The sequence below is a fragment of the Phacochoerus africanus genome, chromosome 14 (assembly GCF_016906955.1).
Source record: "Phacochoerus africanus isolate WHEZ1 chromosome 14, ROS_Pafr_v1, whole genome shotgun sequence".
NCBI classification, from domain to species: domain Eukaryota; kingdom Metazoa; phylum Chordata; class Mammalia; order Artiodactyla; family Suidae; genus Phacochoerus; species Phacochoerus africanus.
In genome coordinates, this window is record NC_062557.1 from 23189452 (window position 1) to 23212452 (window position 23001).

General features: G+C 56.6%; 1 protein-coding gene across 4 annotated transcripts; it reads left to right on the forward strand.

The window, feature by feature from the left end:
- The first annotated feature begins 2268 nt into the window (after positions 1–2268).
- On the forward strand, positions 2269–20005 carry STAC2 (SH3 and cysteine rich domain 2). 4 transcript variants are annotated; one of them, XM_047758106.1, is made up of 12 exons: positions 2269–2430; positions 2602–2739; positions 12018–12519; positions 13428–13525; positions 13702–13792; positions 15967–16079; positions 16168–16240; positions 16333–16394; positions 16801–16898; positions 17289–17340; positions 17715–17852; positions 18412–20005. In XM_047758106.1, the coding sequence occupies exons 2-12, from the start codon at positions 2650–2652 to the stop codon at positions 18514–18516; spliced, it is 1422 nt and encodes a 473-aa protein (XP_047614062.1). In that variant the 5' UTR covers positions 2269–2430; positions 2602–2649; the 3' UTR covers positions 18517–20005. The 4 variants fall into 4 exon arrangements, with proteins under 4 accessions (XP_047614062.1, XP_047614063.1, XP_047614061.1 ...); XM_047758107.1 differs by having other exon boundaries at positions 2605–2739; XM_047758105.1 differs by having other exon boundaries at positions 2269–2739.
- The last annotated feature ends 2996 nt before the right edge of the window (positions 20006–23001 follow it).

The window sequence follows — 23001 nt, forward strand, 5'->3', positions numbered from 1 at the left end:
GTCTTCCCTGGGCTAAATGGTGTATTACACTCTTATTCATTCTCCTAACAGTGAGATGGGCAAAGACTCCATTTTGCTGATGAAGAAATCAAGGCTGTAAAAGTTACCTACCCAGGGAGTTCCCATAGTAGCTCAGTGGTAATGAATCCGACTATTATTCATGAGGTTGCAGGTTCGATCCCTGGCCTTGCTCAGTGGGTTAAGTATCTGGTGTTGCCATGAGCTGTGGTATAGGTCACAGACACAGCTCAGATCCTGAGTGGCTGTGGCTGTGGTGTAGACCGGCAGCTGTAACTCGAATTTGATCCCTAGCCTGGGAGCTTTCATATGCCACAGGTGCAGCCCTAAAAAAAAAAAATTACCTACTCAATGTCAAGCGACTTAATGATGACACAGGGACAAAACTCTAAGGAGCTCGAAGCCTCTGCTTTTTGAAGCCAAACAGGAGCAGGAAGTCTCCAAACACAGAAGAAGTCCTTGTTTGCTCCAGCCCTGGATGGAAGTTTGATGACCCCATCTCAGGGTGCTCCAAGGATTCTGAAGTCAGAGTTGCCTAGGGGGGGCTTGTTGGGCTGCTCTGAGCTGGGCAGCGGGGAAGTGGGTGGCCTTCAGAGGGGAACCAGAGAAGCCTGGTAACGAATGGGCCTTTAAGAAACTTGGACCTTTGGGAAACTGATCTGAGGGCCGAGGTCCTATTGAAACTCCTTTCAGGAAGCTAGTGTTCAGAGAGCCTACAGATGTAGTGGGTGCATGGGGGCGGAGGGCTTTGTCCCCCGACAACCACAAACCCTCACAACTGCCCTTGTCTTACTTCTGCCACTGGCAAATAAATCTCTATTCCTGGACACAGTAACCTGAGCAGTGCTCCACTGGTGAGCTCATCCTCAGGATAGAAATTGCTTGAATGACTATGAGTACTGGGGGTGGGGGGTGGGGGTGGTGACGACACCGGGTTCAGCTCCTCCTCCAGGACTGGCATAAAGTCAGGACCCTCTTGAGAGCCACCCATCCCTCATCTTATCACCCACAGCAGATGAGGAGGAGGGAGGCTTAGACCCAGAAGTCTGTCCACCCACAGCCAGGAAAGGATTCTCACAATCGCCAGCCTCCTTTCATTTTCTTGGACAGGCCTAGAGATGAAGCTAGACCTTTTGGTCAGGACCAGAAATGGCAGGAGATGAGGGAGTTGGGGAAATGGCTGGTAAGCAACACGCATTGGAAGAGGTACCTTCAGGGAGTTCCCATTGTGGCTCAGTGGTAATGAACCTGGCTAGTATCCATGAGCGTGCGGGTTCGATCCCTGGCCAGGCTCAGTGGGTTAAGGATCTGGCATTGCCACGAGCTGTGGTGTAGGTTGCAGATTGGCTTGGATCTGATGTGGCTGCGACTGTGGCTATGACCGTGGTGCAGGACAGCAGCTGCAGTTCCAACTAGACCCCTAGCCTGGGAACTTCCATATGCAGCAGGTGTGGCCCTTAAAATAAAATAAAATAAATTACTAAATAAAAGGTAGCTTCAGGCCAATTGGAGGGTAAGAACGCTTTTCCTCCCACCTCTCCCTAACCCTCATCTAATTCCATTTGTGGTAGGAGCTTTAGGAGGGGGATGTATCTTGGAGAGTTTTGGGAACCTTAAGTGTGGGGACTGAGGCTTCTTTGCTAAAGTCCAGACAAGACTGGAAAGCGATACAGTTGCCCTGCTTTCCAGGACAGGGCTGGCCTTTGACATATGATGTTAAATTGTCCAGTCCCTGCTGAGAACACCCCTACCTCATAGTCCCAAGGATGTGTGTCTTTGGAGAGAGTGACTCCAGGGCAGAAAGACATCCAGTTAATGGGGTGGAAGTGTTTCCATTCTTCTTCCACTTCACTATCAGCAAGTCCTACCTTCATCTCAGTCTCAGCTAACCTGCAGTTGCAACCTATTTCTATTCCCCCTCGACCCCATCCAGACCATCTTCAACCTTGTCACGCCCCCCACCCCTACCCCATTCCGGGTTTTTCAGTGTAAAACTGCCCCCTCCACTTCCCTACCCTCCAAGCCCCTCCCCGTCTTGTCGAGCCCCGCCCCCCCGCTCCGCCCAGCTCAGCCTCCTGGCCACAGCGGTAGCCAATAGCTGAGAAGCTAATTTGCATAGAGGCGAGGGGGAGCCGCGGAGGGAAGGGGGGGAGGGACTAGGCGACCTCCTAAATCAAAGTTGGGAGGCGAGGACTGGGCGTAGGGGCCCGCTGGGTGCCCGACTGGGGCCCGCGGGGGGAGGGGGAGGGCTGGGGGCGGGCTCAGAGGACAGCTGAGCTGGCCGGACACCGGCAGCTCCCTCCCTCGGCTCATCTCCCGAGTCCCCACTTCCCTCCTCCCCTCGCTCCGAGCAGCATCCTCTACAGACCCTGGGTCCTCACTCTTGGGGTCCTCCGGATTCCGCGGCTCCGTGTAATTACCACCTCTCACCCACCAACCCGGGAACTTTCTCCGCCCGTACCTGGGAGTGAGGGATTGCTTTGCCTGGGCGGGTTTCTCCTGGGGTTCACTGGGGGGAGGCAGTCTCCAGAGAAAGGATTTAGGGTCCAAGAGAGACGCCCGCCATCCTCAGCCTGCCTCCAGCAGGGCTGCCGTCGGGTCTCTGCACCTCTCTTCCCCTTTCCCCTAACGATGACCGAAATGAGCGAGAAGGAGAACGAACCGGATGACGCGGCCACACACACACACCCGGGGACCGTCTCTGCCCTCCAGGAAACCAAGGTAACTCGGGAGGCGCAAGGCCTGGACCCCTGACCGGTGCGCCCCCGGCCCGGTGCGTCCTCCTCCCGACGCAGTCGCCACTGTGGCCTCGGATGCCCTGGGGTCGCAGTAGGGGGGCCCGAATGGTTCCTAAGGCTCCCCGCAGCGATCTGAGGGCAGTAGGTTCGTGATGAGGTGCCCAAGGAGCCCCTATCACACAAGCACGACACGCCCTTGCGCGCGTGATGGGCGGACGCGCCGCCGCGACCCTCCAGGGAGGTTGTAACTCGGCTTTGTTGGAGGGAGTCGGCGCAGGGAAGGCGGAGGAAGTGTGTAGCGGTGTGTAGCGGCTGGGGGCCGGTGTGCGCGCCCGAGTGTAGTGCGAGGCGCACCCCTCCGGAGTCCGCCAGGTCTCTTGTCTGTAGCTCAGCCTGTCCCTCTCTCTTTGCCTGTGTCTCTCTGAAAATGTCTCTACAACCTGTTTGTCTCTGTCTTGGTATCTCTCCGTGTGCGTCTCTCCCGGATTCTCTCGGCGTCTCCGTGTGTTTATCTCTGAGTCTCTCTAGCTGTCTCTCTCTGCCCCGCCGCAGTCCTGCATTCCACCCCTCCCAACCGGGTTAGGCTTGGGGACGTGTGAGGACGCGGTCCGGGGGTGCGCAGCTTCCGAGTTGGCGCTGGGGGCTGCGGCAGCGCGGGCCCTCACCGGCGGGGACCAGGGGACTGTTGTTGCGGCTCGCGAGCAGAAAGACAGGCAGCCCCACCCCCTACTCCGCCAGCGGGACGGGGGCTGCGGTGGCAGGGGGGAAGCAAAAGGGAAGTCATCGTAATTAATGAATGTCATAATTAACCCTAATTATGTATGATTGTTACTCCTGCGGGAGTCACAATGAATAAATTATTCCCCAATGAAGTCAGGCGGAGCCCAGACTCCCGGCAGTGAAGGGGGCGGGGCGGGGCGGGGAGAACGCGGCGCACATTCAACCCTCCCAACCGCTAATCTGTCTGCTCCCTCCCCAAGTTCTAGGTGCTGACCTGCCAGAAATTCTGAGGGAAAGGAACCTGAGCAGGGGTGGCTGGGGATGGGGAGAGAGGAAGGGGCAGTGCTCTCTCTGCCTGCTCCCCAGACTTCAGGCCAAGACTCCCCTCTCCCTGCCACCCTGGTAAATTGTTGCCACCTGGCTCCTGTTACTCTGAGGAAAGGGGCAGCCAGGAGCAGAAATGGGTGGGGTCTTTCTTTGGCCTCCCCTGGTATCACTCGCTTACCTATAGCTCTTTCCAGTCCATCTTCCTTCTAATTCTGCTTGACACCCCCCCCCCCCCCCCGAATATGAGGTAATTCAAGGTCAAGGTCATCAAGAGAGTGACCAGGGGAAGATGAGTAGGGCCAGAGTGAATGGAGGCTGGCTGAGGCACCCCAAATAGGCCCCCAGCCCTAAACCAGAGGGACACAGTGGGTCTCCATGTCCAAGTCTTCAGATTCACACTTGACCTTCTCCTGCTCCCTTCTGAGAACTAGACCTTGGGCTATCAGACCACAGAGTTCACTCTCCCTGGGAGAGCCAAGTCTACTGGGAAAGGAATGAGGTGCTGGGGTGGGAGGAATATTTGTGACAGCTTCTTTCAAGCAGAGGGTCCCAGGAACTGAGCCCCATGCTGAGTTCCAGTGTCCCTGACCTTCTCGGGGGCGTCCTAGGCACATTGGACAGACACATACAACCCCCCTCCTTGCTTTCCAGGGGATTGGGGCCCTCCCAGGTCCTGCCCTGATGTCCACACCACAGCCTGGCCACTCAGCTCCCTCCTTACAGAACTCTCCAAAAGTGGACAGGAGCGCTAGGCAGTGCTGCCTCAGCAACCATCAGGCTGCAAGTTTAGCTGCGTGGGGAGGGGGTGGCCAGGGCTTGGCAGGTCTGTGCCTCCCTCCTCCCAGCACAAGGACCATCCCATGCCATTCCTCTGGGTCCTCTCCCTTCCCTGCTCCCTCTGTGCCAGGCCAGTTGGAGCCTTGCCCCTCTGCCCCCTCCCCTGCACCTCATTTAAGAAGGACTCAGTAATAACAGAAGTTGGGCTGCGGGTCTTGGGGGAAGGTAGTCAGGAGGGCAGAAGTGGGCAGAGAGGGAATTCAGGACTCAGTGTCCTTCCATCCCCCCTTGTCCCAAAAAAACTTCTGTCTTCAGACTATAGGGATGGAGGAGAAGGAAGGGAGAGGATTGGTAGCTGCTCACCCAGCTCAGTTTGAGGCAGGTTCAACAGAGGTGGCTAGTGGAGTTCCCGTCATGGCACACTGGTAAACGAATCCGACTAGGAACCACGAGGTTGTGGGTTCGATCCCTGGCCTTACTCAGTGGGTTAACAACCCAGCGTTGCTGTGGCTCTGGCGTAGGCCGGCGGCTTCAGCTCCGATTAGACCCCTAGCCTGGGAACCTCCATATGCCCAGGGTGCAGCCCTAGAAAAGACAAAAAAAAAAAAAAAAAGAGGAGGCTGGTGCCTATTAGGCAGTGAAGCCAACATTCCAGACATATTCATCAGTGTTGGGGGCCCCCTGGGCATTTCTTGCCAGGCCAAGCCCAGCCTCCTGCCCAAGCGAAGGTTGGGTATCACTCCTGCTGAGCCCAAGCTACTCAGTGCCCGCCCACACACTCAGTGTCAGCATCACGCTCTCTGGGTCCCCATCCCAACCTACCACACAGGGCCTGCCATCATTCCCTTTGATGCCATCCTTGGGAAGACCCTGCCATGCCAGCTTGGCCATCTAGGTCAGCCTGTGCCACATCTGCCACCACTCTCTACCAACTGCCTAGTGTCCTTTCAGGAGCTGGTGGGAATTGAGGGAAAAAGGGATAGTCCAGGGTGTGGAGAGGTGAGGAGCAGGCAGGCAGGTGAGGCTCTGCTTCTAAAAGGGGATTCAGAAGTTCCTGTCATGGTGCAGTGGTTAACGAATCCGACTAGGAACCATGAGGTTGCGGGTTCAATCCCTGGCCTTGCTCAGTGGGTTAAGGATCCAGCGTTGCCATGAGCTGTGGTGCAGATCACAGATTGGATCCCACATTGCTGTGGCTCTGGTGGAGGCCGGCGGCTACAGCTCTGATTCGACCCCTAGCCTGGGAACCTCCATATGCTGTGGGTGCGGCCTAGAAAAGACCAAAACAAACAAACAAACAAACAAAAAAAAACCTTCCAGGAGGGAATTCGTAATAACAGGCCTGGTGGTCCAGGCTCCAAGCCAGACAAGCTCCTAGTGCTTGGGAGGGAATGGGATCCAGGTGGGCCAACTTGCCAGGGTACATACACAGCAGGTTTTCCCCATGCCAGGGGATGGGTCCTGGCCCAGTGGAGACACCAAAAAAATAGCTGATAGGAAGGTAGAGAAAGGTCTTCTCTGGGAAACAGGAGTCCCAGGTGTGGGAATACCTGGCCAGGTTGAGCAAAAATGAGGTTTGAGTAGCCAAGCCAAATGTCTCTGGAGCGAGCAGGCATTAAGCCATTTGGCAGAGGTACCCCCATCCTGCCCTCCAGCCACAGCCCTTCACACCTGCCAGCCACTTCAGACCGCATTCCTTCCTGCCTCTCCCACCCTCCTGGGATCTGGGGCAGAGTCAGGGCAGCCCTGGTGCTGGAGAACATTCTGTTCCAGAGGCCTCTGGTACCCTGCAGAGATGGCTCTTGGCACTGAGGCCAGCGGGGACCAGGAGAGGGCCAGGCTGGAGAGCAGAGAGGTTTGAAATCTCATCCTGTGAGCATTACTTTGGAAATAATGGCCTCAGGAGGTGGCTGGGAGTGGGGATGGGGGACCTGATTGATGTCTTCAAATATTTGAAGGACTGATGGGTGTAAGAGGGAGTAGCCCTCTCTGGAGCCAAGGGAAGAAGAAGGGCTGATAGGCAGGGAGGCAGGTTTCAGCTCTATATAGGGAAGCACTTTCCAGTGAATGCAGCTGCCCAAAGATGGAATGACTGTCCCAAGAGAGGGTGTGCTTCCTGTCACAAGAGGTGACCAACAGAGTCTGAAAGTCCGACAATGATTCAGAGGGGACGTGGCCAGGGTAGTGTGTGGTGGGGACTGCTCTAGGTGGCCAGTCTGTTTTGTTTTTTTTTTTTGCTTCTTAGGGCTGCACCCGCAGCATATGGTGGTTCCTAGGCTAGGGGTCAAATCAGAGGTGCTGGCCTACACCACAGCTCAGGGCAGCACTAGATCCTTGACCCACAGAGTGAGGCCAGGGATTGAACCCATAACCTCATGGTTCCTAGTCAGATGTGTTGCCGCTGTGGCGCAACGGGAACTCCTAGGTGGCCAGTCTTCAAGTCCCTTCTGACCTTAAATTTCATGACAAGCCCATCGCATAATTGAGAGGCAGAGGTGAGGGCCAAGGCAGGGCCAGGAGCCCCAAAGATACTCAAGAGCCAAAGCCACTGGTTCAAGTCCTGGCTCTGCTGCTTACCAGTTGAGGACTCATGAGGAGTGAGTGGTTTCAACCCCTAGGAGCCTCAGTTCCTCATCTGAAAAATGGGACAATAATTGTCACCATTGGAGTTCCCATTGTGGCTCAGTGGGTGAAAAACCCGACTGGTATCCATGAGGATGTGAGTTCAATTCCTGGCCTCGCTCAGTGTGTTAAGGATCCGTTGTTGCCGTGAACTGTGGTGTAGGTCGAAGATGTGGCTTGCATATTGCGTTGCTGTGGCTGTGGTGAAGGCCGGCAGCTGCAGCTCCGATTGGACCCCTAGCCTGGGAACCTCCATGTGCTACAGGTGCAGATCTAAAGAAAAAAAGAAAAAAAAAGGCAAAAAAAAATTGTCACCACTAGGGTTAGTGCCAGGGTTAACGACATGCAGCATGTAAAGTGCTAGCTCAATTCCAGGACTCTGACAAGAACAGCCTGTCATTATGTTTCTAGATTTAGGTTTTTGCTTTTGGGACTTGAGCCTGTGTTGCTTAGAGAGCATCTAGCCTGGACTCCTTCCTCTTGGATGTGGGGAAACTGAGGTTCAGAGAGAGGAAGGGAAGAGACTTGCCTTCAGGCGGCAGGTTTGGTTTTGCCACCCACCCCAGCACATCCTCCCAGAGACCTCATGAGCTCTGTGCCCACGGCCCCTGGGCAGAGCAGTGGGTGGTTCACCTGCCCCTCTGGGCCTGTCAGAGCCTCCAGAGCTGCATTTGGCTCGGAGAACACATTTGTGTTCTAATTAATCATCCCTCTGGGCCTCCATCTCTGCCCCATCGCCCAGGCATCTGGGGCCTGGGGCCCTTCTTCTATGAGAAGCACAAAGAAGCCCACAGTGCCATCCAGGAAGCTGGGTTTGGGAGGAGCTGGGCAACTCAGCATGCCTGTCACCCTGGGGCTCTGGCCTTTCAGCTGGCATGCCGGGCTGCCTTGTGCCCAAACATTTCTCTCCCCACCTCCCCCGTGGTCTTGGCTCCCCAGGGCTAGAAGGGCCACCACTTCCCTCTCCCTTGGCATGGTTACTAAGCTGGCAGCCATGGCACACAGGCTGCCTGGTGTCCCCACCTGGAGCCAGGCCTCTGCCCACCACCCTCTACCCTTATTTTCTTTTTGCATCTTTTTAGGGCCGCACCCTCAGCACATGGAGGTTCCCAGGCTAGGGGTCAATCTGAGCCTCGTCTGCAACCTATGCCATGGCTCACAGCAACGCCAAATCCTTGCTTAACCCATGGAGTGAGGCCAGGGATCGAACCTGCATCCTCATGGAGACTAGTCGGATTCATTTCTGCTGAGCCACAATGGGAACTCCCCCTTTTTCATCATTGGTGGAAAGGAATGGGCAGGAGTAAGGACTCTCACCAGGAGGGGAGTGGGGCAGGGGTCTGGGTGGAGAGGTCCAGATCTCGCCCTGGGTGGAATAAGCGGGTGTTGGGGTGAGCTGTGAAAGTACCTCTGGCCTCACCGCAGAATCCACCCCTCCCTCCAGAACAGAGGCTCCATTTAGGATTCCATCCACTTGCTCATCATTTATTCAACAAAGATTTGAGGTTCCTGCTGTGGCAAAACAGGATCAGCGGCTTCTGCACCAACAGGATGCAGGTTTGATTAAGGATCCTGTGTTCCCGCAGCTGTGGCAACTGCGGCTTGGATCTGATCCCTGGCCTGGGAACTCCATATGCAGCGGGGTGGCCAAAAAAAAGAGAAAAAACAAACAAACAAAAACAAACAGGGGAGTTCCCGTCGTGGCGCAGTGGTTAACGAATCCGACTAGGAACCATGAGGTGGCGGGTTCGGTCCCTGACCTTGCTCAGTGGGTTAACGATCCGGCTTTGCCGTGAGCTGTGGTGTAGGTTGCAGACGCGGCTCGGATCCCGCGTTGCTGTGGCTCTGGCGTAGGCCGGCGGCTACAGTTCCGATTAGACCCCTAGCCTGGGAACCTCCATATGCCGAGGGAGCAGCCCAAGAAATAGCAACAGCAACAACAAAAGACAAAAACAAAAAAACAAAAAAACAAACAAAAAAACCCAAACAAACAGGGAGTTCCCGTTGTGGCTCATCAGTTAAGAACCCAACTAGTATCCATGAGAATGTAGGTTCAATCCTGGGCGCCACTCAGTGGGTTGCCGTGAGCTGTAGTGTAGGTTGCAGCCTCGGCTCAGATCCTGAGTTGCTGTGGCTGGGGTGTAGGCCAGCAGCTGCAGCCTGGATTTGACCCTTAGCCTGGGAACTTCCATATACCGAATGTGCAGCCCTAAAGAAAAACAAAGCCCCCGAGTTCCCATCATGGCTCAGCAGTAACGAACCCGACTAGTATCCATGAGGATGCAGGTTCGATCCTTGGCCTTGCCGAGTGGGTTAAGGACCCGGCGTTGCCATGAACTGCAGTGTAGGTCGCAGACGTGGCTCGGATCCCATATGGCTGTGGCTGTGGTGTGGGCTGGCAGCTGTAGCTCTGATTTGACCCCTAGCTGGGAACTTCCATATGCCATGGGTGCAACCCTAAAAAGACCAAAAAAAAAAAAAAGAAGAAAAACAAAACCCCCAAAACAAAGAGTGACGGAGCACCTACTAGTGTTTAAATCTTCTCTGCCCTCCTGGGGCTCAGAGCCTCCCCGAGGAGTGAGAAGTAAATGATAACATGCAGGTGCAGCCAGCAGGAGGAGGGAGTGGGCCCACTCAATGGAATTTCTGCAGAAGAGATGGCTTCCCAGAGGAGGAAGAGCCACAGGAAACCCTGAAAGAGAAAGCGGGAAATAATTGGACGAAGCAGAGAAGAAGACAAATATGTCAAAACGCAGAGGCATAAAACATGGATGAGTTCAAGTCCTCGCATCTGGGCTCAGGTGGGAGGCATAGGGTGGAAGGGCAGCTTTGGCCAAGTGGCAGTTTCCCGGCTGGGACAGGGGCCTTGGCTGGGTCCTGAGGAGCCATGAGAGGTTTTAGCTGGGTCAGGGTCACCTCCCCAGCAGCTGCATGGAGAGCGGGGGCTGGGGGTGGAGGGTCAAGGTGGAAGCAAGGAGCTGCGGGACTGAGGCGGCTGGAGCCTGAACTAGGGCAAGGCTGTGGGTGTGCTGAGGTGTTGCAGGGGATGGACTGGAGAGATATTTTGGAGGAAGAAACAGCCCTGAGGATGAAGGTCCAGGGCGGCTACTCCCTCACTCCCTGTTCAAGAACTGGGGACTTGATGTGTTTGGCCCCCAAAGTATTTTGGGGGGGTCTTTTGGCGGGTGCACCTGCCGCATGTGGAAGTTCTCAGGCTAAAGCTTGAATTGGAGCTGCAGCTCCCGGCCTACACCACAGCCACAGCAACACCAGATTTGAGCCATGTCTGTGACCTACACCACAGTTCATGGCAACCCCAGATCCTTAACCTACTGAACGAGGCCAGGGATCGAACCCGAGTCCTTAAGGATACCAGTCAGATTTGTTACCACTGAGCCACAATGGGAACTCCCAAAGTATTATTATTATAATTATTATTATTATTTTGCTTAGGGCTGCACCCGCAGCATATGGAGGTTCCCAGGCTAGGGGTCCAGTCAGAGCTACAGCTGCCGGCCTACACCACATCCATAGCCAGGCCAGATCCGAGCCGTGTCCCCAACCTACACCACAGCTCATGGCAATGCTGGACCCTTAACCCACTGAACGAGGCCAGGGATCGAACCCACTAGCTCATGGGTTCCTAGTCGGATTCATTTCCGCTGTGCCATGACAGGAACTCCCCAAAGTATTATTTTTTTAACTCCAGGAAATAGTACACCCATTCAAAGAAATTTCTGTGCAGCCGTAAAGAAAGAATGATGAGGAGTTCCCATTGTGGTGCAGCAGAAACGAATCTGACTAGGAACCGTGAGGTTGGGGGTTCCATCCCTCGCCTTGCTCAGTGGGTTAAGGATCTGGCGTTGCTGTGAGCTGTGGTGTAGGTCGCAGACGCGGCTCATATCTGGCATTCCTGTGGCTGTGGTGCAGGCCAGCACAACTTGGATGCTGCATGGTTGTCGGCTGTGGTGTAGGCTGGCAGCTACAGCTCTGATTTGACCCCTAGCCTGGGAACCTCCATATGCTGCAGCTGCAGCCCTGAAAAGCAAAAAAAAAAAAAAAAAAAAAAAAAAAAAAACAAAAAAAAAACGAAAGAAAAAGAAATAATGATGATAAAACTGTATATTGGTATGGAATGATTTCCAAGATTTACTGTTAAGTGAAAAAAGCAAGGCACAGGAGAAGTGGTATACTACCTTTTATGCGAAGAAAAAAAGAAAAACTCTTGAGTTTGTTTCTACCCAATTTCACATAAAAGTCTTGATTTCTTTTTAAAAACTGGGAAACCTGGAGTTCCCTGATGGCCTAGTAGGTTAAGGATCCAGCGTTGTCAGTGCCGTGGGTCAAGTCGCTGCCTTGGCTCAGTCCCTGGCGCAGCCAAACAAACAAACAAAAAAAAACACAGGGAGTTCCTGTTGTGTCGGAGCGGTAACAAACCCAACTAGTGTCCATGAGGACGCTGGTTTGATCCCTGGCTCTGCTCAGTGGGTTAGGGATCTGGCATTGCCATGAGCTGTGATGTAGGCTGCAGACCCAGCGCGGAGCTGGTGGTGCTGTGGTTGTGGTGTAGGCTGGCAGCTCCAGCTCCATTTGACCCCCAGCCTAGGAACTTCCATATGTCGTGGGTGTGGCCCTAAAATGAACGAACTAATTCATTCATTAAAACGAAAAGTAAAAGAAATATTGGGACGTCTCGCCATGCTGGGTTGTCCACATGGACCAGCCTCAGTTAGCTAGAGGAGACCAGCAGCCGCTCGCTGGCCATCCAGTTTGCCACAGTCCTCACCACTCCTAATGAGGTGCCTGTCCCGCCAGAACGCCTTTGCTGGAGGAGGTTCCCTGGCTCCTGTGCGCCTCTGGGAGGATGACCTACCTTCTGGAACTTGGCAGCCTCTCTCGCAGCACGTCTCACCTCTGGCTCTCAGCCTTCAGGCTGCCGCTGGCCAAGGAAAGAAACCAGGGAGCCAGCCCCCACCTGGCTCCCGCTCACAGCCCCTCTTCCTCTCTCAGCTCCAGCGGTTCAAGCGCTCCCTGTCCCTCAAAACCATCCTCCGAAGTAAAAGCATGGAGAACTTCTTCCTCCGCTCAGGCTCCGAGCTCAAGTGCCCCACTGAGGTGCTGCTGACGCCCCCGACCCCGCTGCCACCTCCCTCCCCCCCACCCACATCCACAGACAGGGGCCTGTCCACCCCGGCTCCGTCCCCCTGCCCAATCCCACGACCCCTGGCACCAGTCAAGCCGGTGAGACTGCACAGCTTCCAGGAACACGTCTTCAAGCGAACCAGTCCCTGTGAGCTGTGCCACCAGCTCATTGTGGGTAGGTGCCTAGTGGCCTCAGGAGGGGGTATGGGGAGTGGGTCTGTGGAGCTGACTGCCTGATGTCGGGCTTCTGCTATTCAGGCCCCAGTCCTTTTTTTTTTTTTTGGGGGGGGGGGGTCTTTTTGCCTTTTCTAGGGCTGCTCCCGTGGCATATGGAGGTTCCCAGGCTAGGAGTCTAATAGGAGCTGTAGCTGCTGCCTTACACCAGAGCCACAGCAACAAGGGATCCGAGCCGAATCTGCAACCTATACCACAGCTCAGGGCAATGCCGAATCCTTAACCCACTGGGCAAAGTCAGGGGTCGAACCCGCAACCTCATGGTTCCTAGTCAGATTCGCTAACCACTGAGGCCCCCAGGCCCCCAGTCCTAATTGTGCCCCTCTCCCTGGGTGGACATGTAAGGACGCTTAGGGGTGGGTGGTGGCCCAGTGTTACTGTGTTCACTGACAACTCAGGCTTCAGAGCCAGCTCACACCCTCACCTGGTAGGAATGAGTGCTTGGCCCCAGGCTGGCCCAACAATGCCCCACCCCTTGCTCTCTCAGGCTGTAACCTGCCTCCTCTGCTCCTGGACCTTGGCCATAGCCTTTTTTTTTTTTTTTTTTTAATCTTTCTGTCTTTTCTAGGGCTGCACCCATGGCATGAGGAGGTTCCCAGGCTAGGGGTCTAATCAGAGCTGTAGCCACTGGCCTACACCATAGCCACAGCAACGCCAGATCCCAGCCGCATCTGCAAACTACACAACAGCTCACGGCAACGCCAGATCCCCAATCCACTGAGTGAGGCCAGGGATCAAACCTGCAACCTCGTGGTTCCTAGTTGGATTTGTTAACCACTGAGCCATGACGGGAACTCCAATATAGCCTCTTTTGACCATCTTCTCCTGCCAAACCCAAATTCTCCCCAGGAAACTCCAAGCAGGCCTTGCGGTGTAAGACATGCAAAGTCAGCGTCCACCTCTGGTGCTCCGAAGAGATCTCCCACCAGCAATGCCCAGGCAAGATGGTGAGTGGGCACCAGGTGGAGATGGCTGGCCCAGTGCTCCCAGGACTGGCATGTACGGGAATGAATGCCCTTCAAGGCTGCCTCCTCATGGGAGGGGGAATCCTTGGGATTGGGGCAGGCCAAGCTCCCCTGGGCTGTGACCTCCCCATGCCCTCTCTCTGCCCCTCACGCCACAGTCCTCCTCCTTCCGCCGCAACTTCAGCTCCCCTCTCCTGGTACATGAGCCTCCACCAGCCTGTGCCACAAGCCGAGAGTCTCCACCCATCGGTGAGTGTCCACCGTTGCCCCTGATCCCACTGTGGTGTGATGAGAGACCCACACATTCCTCAGATGGGTGCTTGAGTCACCCTGGCACTGCCTGTTCTTGGCACTGCTACCACTTCCCTTCTTTATATACTCCTGTCCTGAATGTAGGGTCTATCCATCCATCCAACCAGCTACCCATCCATCCATCCAACTGTCCATCCATCTATCCATCCATTTACCTGTCCATCCATCCATCCATCCATTCACCAGTCCGTCCATCCATCCATGCATCCATGCCTCCATCCATCCATCCTTCAACAAACACTTTACTGAGCAGCTACTAAGTGCCAGGCATTGTGCTAGACATGGGGACACCTCCCTGAAGAAGGTGGAGCTCTTGTCTAAGTCAGGGAGCCAGACATGAAATAGATAATGATGCAAACCATCGGTTAATCACCATTGGGTGAACACCTGAAACAGAAGGATGGGAAAAAAGAGAGGATTAAAAAAAAAAAAAATGGAGTTCCTGGAGTTCCTATCGTGTGTGGCTCAGCAGAAACGAATTTGACTAGCATCCACGAGGACTCAGGTTTGATCCCTGGCCCTACTCATTGGGTTAAGGACCCAGCATTGCCATGAGCTGTGGTGTAGGTCTCAGACTTGGCTCAGATCCCATGTTGCTGTGGCTGTGGCTGTGGCCAGCAGCTACAGCATGGATTCCACCCCTAACCTGGAAACCTCCATATGTCGTGGGTGAAGGCCTAAAAAGACCAAAAAAAAAAAAAAAATGGAGTTTCTGTTGTGGCGCTGTAGAAATGAATCCCACTAGTATCCATGAGGATGTAGGTTGGATCCCTGGCCTTGCTCAGTGCATCAGGGATCCGATGTTACGTGAGCTGCAGTGTAGGTCACAGGTGCGGCTTGGATCCTGTGTTGCTGTGGATGTGGTCTAGGCCAGCAGCTGGAGCTCCAATTTGATTCCTAGCCTGGGAACTTTCATATGCTTCAGGCACAGCCCTAAAGACACACACACACCAAAAAAAAAAAAAGAGAGAGGAATTCCTGTAGTGGCGCAGTGGTTAACGAATCCGACTAGGAACCTTGAGGTTGCAGGTTCAGTCCCTGCCCTTGCTCAGTGGGTTAACGATCCGGCGTTGCCATGAGCTGTGGTGTAGATTGCAGACGTGGCTCGGATCCTGCGTTGCTGTGGCTCTGGCGTAGGCTGGTGGCTACAGCTCTGATTCAACCCCTAGCCTGGGAACCTCCATATGCCGCGGGAGGGGCCCAAGAAATAGCAAAAAGACAAAAAAAAAAGAGAGAGAGAGAGAGGAAATGATAACGCTGGCACCTACTTCATCCACAGAGACAAAGAATGCCTGTGGGAGACTTGCAGGATGGGGAATTAGCCCGAGGATCTGAGGATCACACTGGAAGACCAGTGTGAGCAGAAGGCAGGCCAGAGGCAGGAAGAGGCAGAGAGTAAAAGGATAACATAAAGGATAACGAAGAGTTCCCCCTCTGGCCCAATGGGATAGGTGATGTCTCTGGATGCAGGTTCGATTCCCCCTGCCGTGCATAGGGGTTTAAGGATCCGGCATTGCCACAACTGCGGCTTGGATCTGAGGATCTGATCCCTGGCCTGGGAACTCCAGGTGCCACAGGGCGGCCAAAAACCAAACAAACAAGAAACGGACCACGGCGAGGGGGTGTCTTAGGGCCCATTTTAGGAATGTCCTTTGGACTTTATTCTAAGGTTAATTTTTGTGTTTTTACAAGAGTATTCTGGCTACTGTGCTGATTGGAAGGACCCGGGCAGAAGTGGGGAGACCAGTTGGGAAGGAGTTGCCAGGAAGGAGTTTGGTAGCATGGACCAGGCTGGTGGCAGTGGAGATGGAAAGAAGTGAGCAGATTCTAGAAGTGCTTGGGAGGTAGGATGAGGGGATGGAGTGAGGATGGGCAGCAAGGGGTCCAGGATGCTCCCAGTCTCTGCCTGGGCACCGTGGGAGGATGTGGAGCTCTCACTGCCATGAGGAAGACCCGGGGAGGGGGGGGGGCAGGTGAGGGGACATGCAGAGTTCAGCTTAGGGCAGACTGAGCAGAGGAGCCTGCAGGGCAGCCAGGGCTGAGATACAGGGCTTCAGGGCAGAGCCAGACTGGCAGCTGGGTGCCTGGCCTTGACTGTGGCTCCTCGGCAGGGGCCATCGGGAAGGTGGACCCTGTCTATGAGACTCTGCGCTATGGCACGTCCTTGGCCCTGATGAACCGCTCCAGCTTCAGCAGCACCTCTGAGTCTCCCACACAGAGTCTGGTATGGGGGGCATTGGGGGGTGGTTCTTGGAGGCAGGGGTCTCGGAGGTTGGGGGTCCAGGAGCTAAGCCCCCCCCCCACATCCCCAGAGCGAGCGGGATGAGCTGACCGAGGACGGGGAAGGCAGCATCCGCAGCTCCGAGGATGGCGCTGGTGACAGTGGTGAGTGGGACTGGGGACCGCGGGCAGGAATGGAGCACAGTGCAGTGCACTGCCTGCTGCCTCACACCCTGGCCCCGCCCTGGCATCTCCAGTATTCACAGCCCCCGCCGAGAGTGAAGGGTCAGGACCGGAGGAGAAGAGCCCCAGACAGCAGGTGAGGCTGTGCTGATGCTGAGCCCCGGCAGGTGTGGTGGGAAGGGATGTTCTTTTCCTTGTCACTGATCCCAGGTGTGCAAGAGTGTGGCGGGTGGGGGTATCATTGTCCCATAATTTATCCTCAGTCCACAGGGATGGACCGTGGCAGGTGAGCAGGTGCGGGAGGCAGGACTGTTACCCCTCCCACCTCTGACCCGATGCCCACTGTGCCCACTCCTACCCCCTCCAAGGGTGGGCAGTTGCAGGGTGCAGCAGACAGAGGAGGATCCCCCTTCTCCATCCCTGGCCCAGTCCCTGCAGGGGGTGCGAGCACAGCAGAGAGGAGAGTCTGTCATTGACCCAGGGGCCACTGTGGACGGAGAAAGGTGTCACCCTCCCATCCATGACCCAGAGCCTTTCCTCAGCCCCCCAGACTCCCCCTGCGGAAGGATGTGGGGCCCATGTACTCCTATGTCGCACTCTACAAGTTTCTGCCCCAGGAGAACAACGACCTGGCTCTGCAGTAAGTCCTCCTGCGGCCCTGCCGCCCGCCCCCCAGCCCCCACCGACTGGGCAGCTGCCTGGCTCCAGCCTCAGGGCTCTGTGCTCCCAGACCTTGGAACATGAGTGTGAGGGGGACCTTCAGGAACTTTCTCCTGGCATGCTTGAGGCTACTGAGCCCGAAGAAGAGGCAGAGGTGCCAGAGTCCAAGAGGGATTGGTGCTGATGCCATGTCTCCTGCTCCCTGCCCAGCCTCTGCCCTGGACAGCGGCCGCTGTACCTTGGGTCACGAGTGTACTGAGCGCATTGAGAACCTTCCCCCAGCTGTCGAGGGTGTGCAGGGGACCTGGGGGCCTAGGACTGCTGGGACGCAGACCCCTCTATATGCCAACCACCACCTCTCTCCTCCCAGGCCTGGAGACCGGATCATGCTGGTGGATGACTCGAACGAGGACTGGTGGAAGGTGACTTGGCAGAGCGGGGAGCTGAGGCTGGGGAGTGGTAGCACCTTGCTAGCCCCCACCCTCAGAGGGCCCTGCCCCACCTTCTCTCCAGCCCCAAAGACCTCCCCTCCTTCCTCTGCTGGCCCCAGACAGGCCCACGCCCACCCTCAGGCCTTGCTCTCACTTTGCCCCTCTGTGCACCAGCCTTGTCCCCCTCCCCCAGCCCCCTGCCCACCTTGTGCCTTTCCCAGCCCAGAAGCCACCTGACTAGGGGCTCGAATACAGAGAGCCCCAAGATGTGGAGGATGACGGCACTGGCTCTGAGTGGGCATTAGGTCTAGAGAAAGCAGTGGGGGGCAGGGTGGCCTGGGGCTCATTGCCGGCCTCATTCCCAGGGCAAGATCGGCGACCGGGTTGGCTTCTTCCCAGCCAATTTTGTGCAGCGGGTGAGGCCGGGCGAGAACGTCTGGCGCTGCTGCCAACCCTTCTCTGGGAACAAGGAGCAGGGCTACATGAGCCTCAAGGAGAACCAGGTGAGGGCCCGGGCCCAGCCTGGCTGGAGCGGTGGGCCTGGGAGAGAAGCAGCAGGAGTGAGGGCGAGTGCCCTGGAGGAGGCTGCTTGCAGCCTGGCAGCCCAGAGGGAAGGCAGGTTAGACGCAGCGGGACTGAGGGCAGGGCCCTCCTGTCATCCCCGCTGGGAATGGGGGGCTGGTGGTCAACACAGATGGGGGCTGAATTATGTTAGAAACAGTTGGGGAAGCCCTGGATTGGGAGCCCAGAGGCCTGGGTTTGAATGCCGGCTCCGCCTCTGGGTGGCTGTCCTTTTCCTGGTAACCTCTGCGAAGTGGGAGTTTGGCAGGGGCGTTGGACGAGCCCCTCTCAAGGGTCAGCTGCTCAGTGTCTGCTGATGGCGTCTGGTCTGGCTGCTGCGCCCTGTACCCTCCTGGGATCTGCTCCCATGACCCCGGCTCCAACCACATCTGAAGCTAGTCCCGTCATCCTCTGGGATGCGTCCCCTGGGAGCCGTCAGCAGGACTCCGGGCCAGTTATGCAGGCAGTGCCAGGCCTCAGCTTCGTGCCTCTCCTGCTCAGATCTGCGTGGGCGTGGGCAGGACCAAGGATGCTGACGGCTTCATCCGCGTCAGCAGCGGCAAGAAGCGGGGCCTGGTGCCAGCCGACGCCCTGACCGAGATCTGAGAGGAGCCAAGAGCACCCAGAAGCCACCCTGCCTGTGCCCAGCCCCTCGCTTCAGGCCCCAGGAGGGGAGCAGGCATCTGCCCACACTCTCCCTCCGCCTCTCTCCTAGGGGCCACTCACCACAGCTTGGGAGCCTTCTGCACTTTGAGGAAGGTTTTTTTTTTCCCTTGGGGCCTGAGGTGCCCTGAGGAGGTTGCTGCTCTGAGACTTGGGGGTGGGGAGGAGGAGAAAGTGGGAGGGAGAAAGATCCAGGTGGGTTCACCCCGGAGCCCAGCCACCCCCAGGCCAGCTGCCATGCGGAGTCCAGCCCTGAGAGGAAGTTCCTGGCGGAACTTTCTTGCTGCGTCCTCCAGAGCCCCTTCCCATGCCAGCACCTCTGCATGCCGGACCACCCCTCTCCTCACAGAGCCTCTGCTTGGGTCTCTGTGTGCGTGACCCTGCAGCTGCCCCTTTGGAAGTGGGGTCGTGGGAGGTGCCTTCCCGGCTCCCTCCGCCCTCCGCTCTGGGCGGGGAGGGAATTCAGGGCTGCAGGAGGGTCCTGATTCACCTCCTGGTCTCCCCACCTCTGTCACTCCATCAATTCTCAGGAAAGTTCTGCGGTTCTCTCTCCCATTACTTGAAACCCTGGGTGGACAGAGGAGGGGGGAGGGCTGAGGTCGAGGGAGGAGGTGGCAAATCAGAGACTGTCCCCTCAAGGAGGACAGTCATCACAGAGCGGCCTCACTCTCCCAAGAGCAGCCTGAGCGCCGAAACCCGATGGAGATCCAAAGACTGGCCCAGGCTTGGTCAAACCACCCCCATGTCACTGTCAGGACTCTAAAAGCCCCCAGTTGCAGGACTGACCCACCAGGGGAGGCTGAATTTAGTTCCTGTTCCAGCCCTGCCAGGCCCACCCCAGGAACCCCCCCCCCCCTCAGGTCCTACCTCCCTGTGGGGACCTCACAGGAGCCCCTGCTCTGCCAGGACAGGGCTGCCTTTGCAGGGACCCCTTGTTCCGGCTGTATCTGCTCCCTGGTCCCGGACAAAGAGCCCCAGCCGGAAGAGGGAGTGGGAGAATTCTGTTTGGCTACCAGATAAGGAAGGGGGTAGGCACCCTGGGGGTTGGGTCAGGGGGGTGGGGGGACACAGAAAGAGGACCCTTCCTTTGCAGACTGCTTTTCTCTGGTGCCAACCTCCCTCTTTCCCCCAGCTCGGAGCCTCCTCTTGTGCCCTTGATCATGCCAGCCAATGCCACCACCCCCCATCCTGGGCACAGTCACACCCTCCCATCAGTGGGAGGGCCACATCCTCCTACCCACTGACCCCTGCCCACTTCTCCCTCCTAGTGGGTGGGGGAGTCAAGCCACACTGCCCTGTTTGCTGCCATGAGGCCCCCCCCCAGCAATATCCCAGGGGTGGGCCCGATGCCCACTGTACATGAGGCTGCATGATGGGTCTGCTGGGGCCTTGCTGAGCCCCCAGACCCCCAATTAAACGTTTCTTCTCCCAACCTGTCTGCTCCATGTATCTTTCAGCTTGGGTGAGAGGAAGGGAAGGGGCAAGGAGTGGGGCGGGGGCTGGAGGTACTAAAAGGGGACAGGTTGAAGGTGGGAGAATGTGGCAGGCGTTGGGGCTGGGCTGGCCCTGACCATACAGGGTCCCCAGGCCTCTTCCCTCCCTTCCACCCAAGCAGCCTGAGCCCGGGGGAGATCTGGGGAAGCGTTTGAGAGAACGGGCTGGGGAGAGCCAGCGGGGGTGGGGGTCAGGGTGGGGGGTGGACGTGGAAAGGCCCCGAGGCAGCGAGGAAGGAGGTTTGGGGGACACTGGAGGGAGAGAGGGTGGGGCTGAGGTCAGTTTCTGGTTTGCCGCGCACCTGCCTCGCGCAGGGGGCGGGCACACACCTCCGCGTCTGGACCGTTCCCGCCCACCCAGAGGTGCCGTCGGAGACCAGCCGTACCCAGGGGGGCTCATTACCCACCCGAGCTCAGCCTCGCCCCCACAGTCCCCTAAGCCCGAGGCAGATACGCCGGCGGCGGCGAGGACAGTCGCGGACAGTGGGGCCCTGAGATGACTCAATCGCGCCCGTCATCGGGAGCCTGGCACCAGAGGGCCGCGGTGGCGCCCCTCCCGCAACGCAGCCGTGCCCGCCCGCCCACCTGCTCCGGCAGAGCTGCCTCTTTCCGCTCGATATGCCGGCCACGTCATCGCCCAGGCGAGCACGTCCTATGCTATTTATAGGCCGAGGGGAGCGTGGAGCAAGAGAGAGGCGGGCTGCGGGGGTGCCAGGGCAAAGCCGAGCTGCCAGAATGCAGAGGGGGTGGGGGCCTGCTCCTCTAGATGGGCACCCTTCTGATTCTGCCTCCCACCCCACCACCCCCAAAACAAGGTAGGCCAGGGGGGACCAGACCCTAGGTCTCCTGCCCGCTTTCTTTGGGACCCTTTTCTCCAGGGAGGATTCTGGAGCTTGGGGAGGTGGGCGGGGGCAGGAGGAGGAGGGTGACCTCCCCACCCCCCAGGACCCCTGATGGCAGCAGTGGATAAAGGGATCAGGAACCCAGTCCAAAGGCTTGAAAAGAGGGAAAGTCATGCAGATAGGTTCCCCCACACCCCCCCACCCCCGCCCCCGTGCCCAGGGCACCAACCCAGGAACTTAATCTTGTTTTATCCTCTAGAACCCAGTGAGGAAAGTGTCGGTGTCCCCTTTTCACAGCTGATGAAACTGAGGCACAGAAATATTAGGTGGCTTGTTCACAGTCACACATTGTCCAGCCCAACCATGCCCCTTTTATACACAGAGCACCTGAGGCCCAGAGTAGGCTAGTAACTTGCCCAAGGTCACCCAGCAAATTAATGGTCAAGCTGGTCTCAGAAATTACATTTCGTGCCTCCCAGTTCAGCTCTTCCTGCACCTGACCCTGGGTCCCTCAGTGCCTTACACCAGCAAGGTAGACACAGAGACACCTTGAGATGCTGAGGCTCCAGGGATCAAGACCCCACTCCCCTGGATACAGTGAGAGCCTTTCAGCAGAACTTCCTGCACACTCGCTTGTGTTTGCACCAGCCGCAGCTGGCCTGGACCCCCGCCTCCTCCTCAGCTCATTTGCCGCACTGCTGAGCACAGTGGCTTTTTCGGGTGGCTGAACCACTGACAGCAGGCTCGCAGCCTGGGGGCTGAGAACAGCTGGTGCCCCCACTCTAGCCTCTGCCCTCCTCTGCGCTACTCCGGGGGTGGCAGCACCTGCAACACCACTGGCCTGGAGCAGAGGATGCCCAGTAACCTGCTGGTGGTTCCAACCCACCATTTGGTTCTGTCATTTGACCACACGCACCCTCTCTGCCCCATCTCAGCCTGAGCTTAAGCTGGGAGGTACTCTGTGAGGGTTAAGGTTACCTAGGCTTGGGGGTGATGCCAAAAGGGGGGGGGGGTCTGGGGGCCAGACAAGAGGCCTAAAATGGCAGAGATGGATACCAGAGGTGGGGGTTGGGGGAAGACAGAACGAGCCCCTCTCTGCAATCCCATCCCCTTTTTTTTTTTTTTTTTTGCTTTTTAGGGCCGCATTTGCGGCACATGTAAGTTCCCAGTCTAGGGGTCGAATCAGAGCTGCAGCTTCCGGCCACAATCACAGCAACTTGGGATCCGAGCCTCGTCTGCGACCTACACCACAGTTCACAGCAACGCCAGATCCCCAACCCACGGATCGAGGGCAGGGATGGAACCCACTAGTCGGATTTGTTTCTGCTGCACCACAGTGGGAACTCCCCACTTTTTTTTTTTTGGCCATACCCTTGGCTTGAAGAAGTTCCCAAGCCCAGGATCACACCAGCGCCACAGCAGTGACAGCTGTAGGATCCTTAACTACTAGGCCACCAGGGAACTCCTACAGCACCCACCTTGCTAGCCCCACTCTCTCTGACCTCTTCAGCCTTCTTTACCCGCTTCTCCCAATCCTGTGGGGTTTTTTTTTTCTTTTTTTTTCCCATTTGATAATTTACTCATTTAATTTTTAATTTTCCTGGAGTATAGTTGATTTACAAAGTTGTGTTAATTCAGGGGTAAAGCAAAGTGAATCAGTTATACATATACAGATATCCATTCTTTTTCCGATTCTTTTCCCATATAGGTTATTACAGATTGCCTTGTGCTATACAGAAGGTCCCTTTTATTTCCCTTTTATTCTTTTTCCTTTTTATGGCCAAATCTTTCACATGTGGAAGTTCCCAGGCTAGGGGTTGAACTGCAGCTGCCGCTGCTGGCCTATGCCACAGCCGCAGCACCAACAGATCCAAGATGCATCTACAACTTACTCCCTAGCTCAGCACTGGGTCCTTCATCCACTGAGCGAGGCCAGGGATCAAACCCTCATCTTCACGGAGACTATGTCGGGTTCTTAACCCACTGAGCCGCAATGGTAACTCCAGTAGGTGCTTGTTAGTATCTTTTTTTTTTTTTTTTTTTAAGGGCCACACCCGCGGCATATGGAGGCTCCCAGGCTAGGGGGACAAATC

Excerpts from the sequence above, each read along its gene's own strand:
- STAC2 (XM_047758105.1), top strand. The coding sequence starts at position 2,650 with ATGACCGAAATGAGCGAGAAGGAGAACGAACCGGATGACGCGGCCACA. Across the intron at positions 16,241-16,332 it reads GGATGGCGCTGGTGACAGTG|TATTCACAGCCCCCGCCGAG; the intron begins GTGAGTGGGACT and ends TGGCATCTCCAG. Across the intron at positions 16,395-16,800 it reads AGAAGAGCCCCAGACAGCAG|CCCCCCAGACTCCCCCTGCG; the intron begins GTGAGGCTGTGC and ends GCCTTTCCTCAG.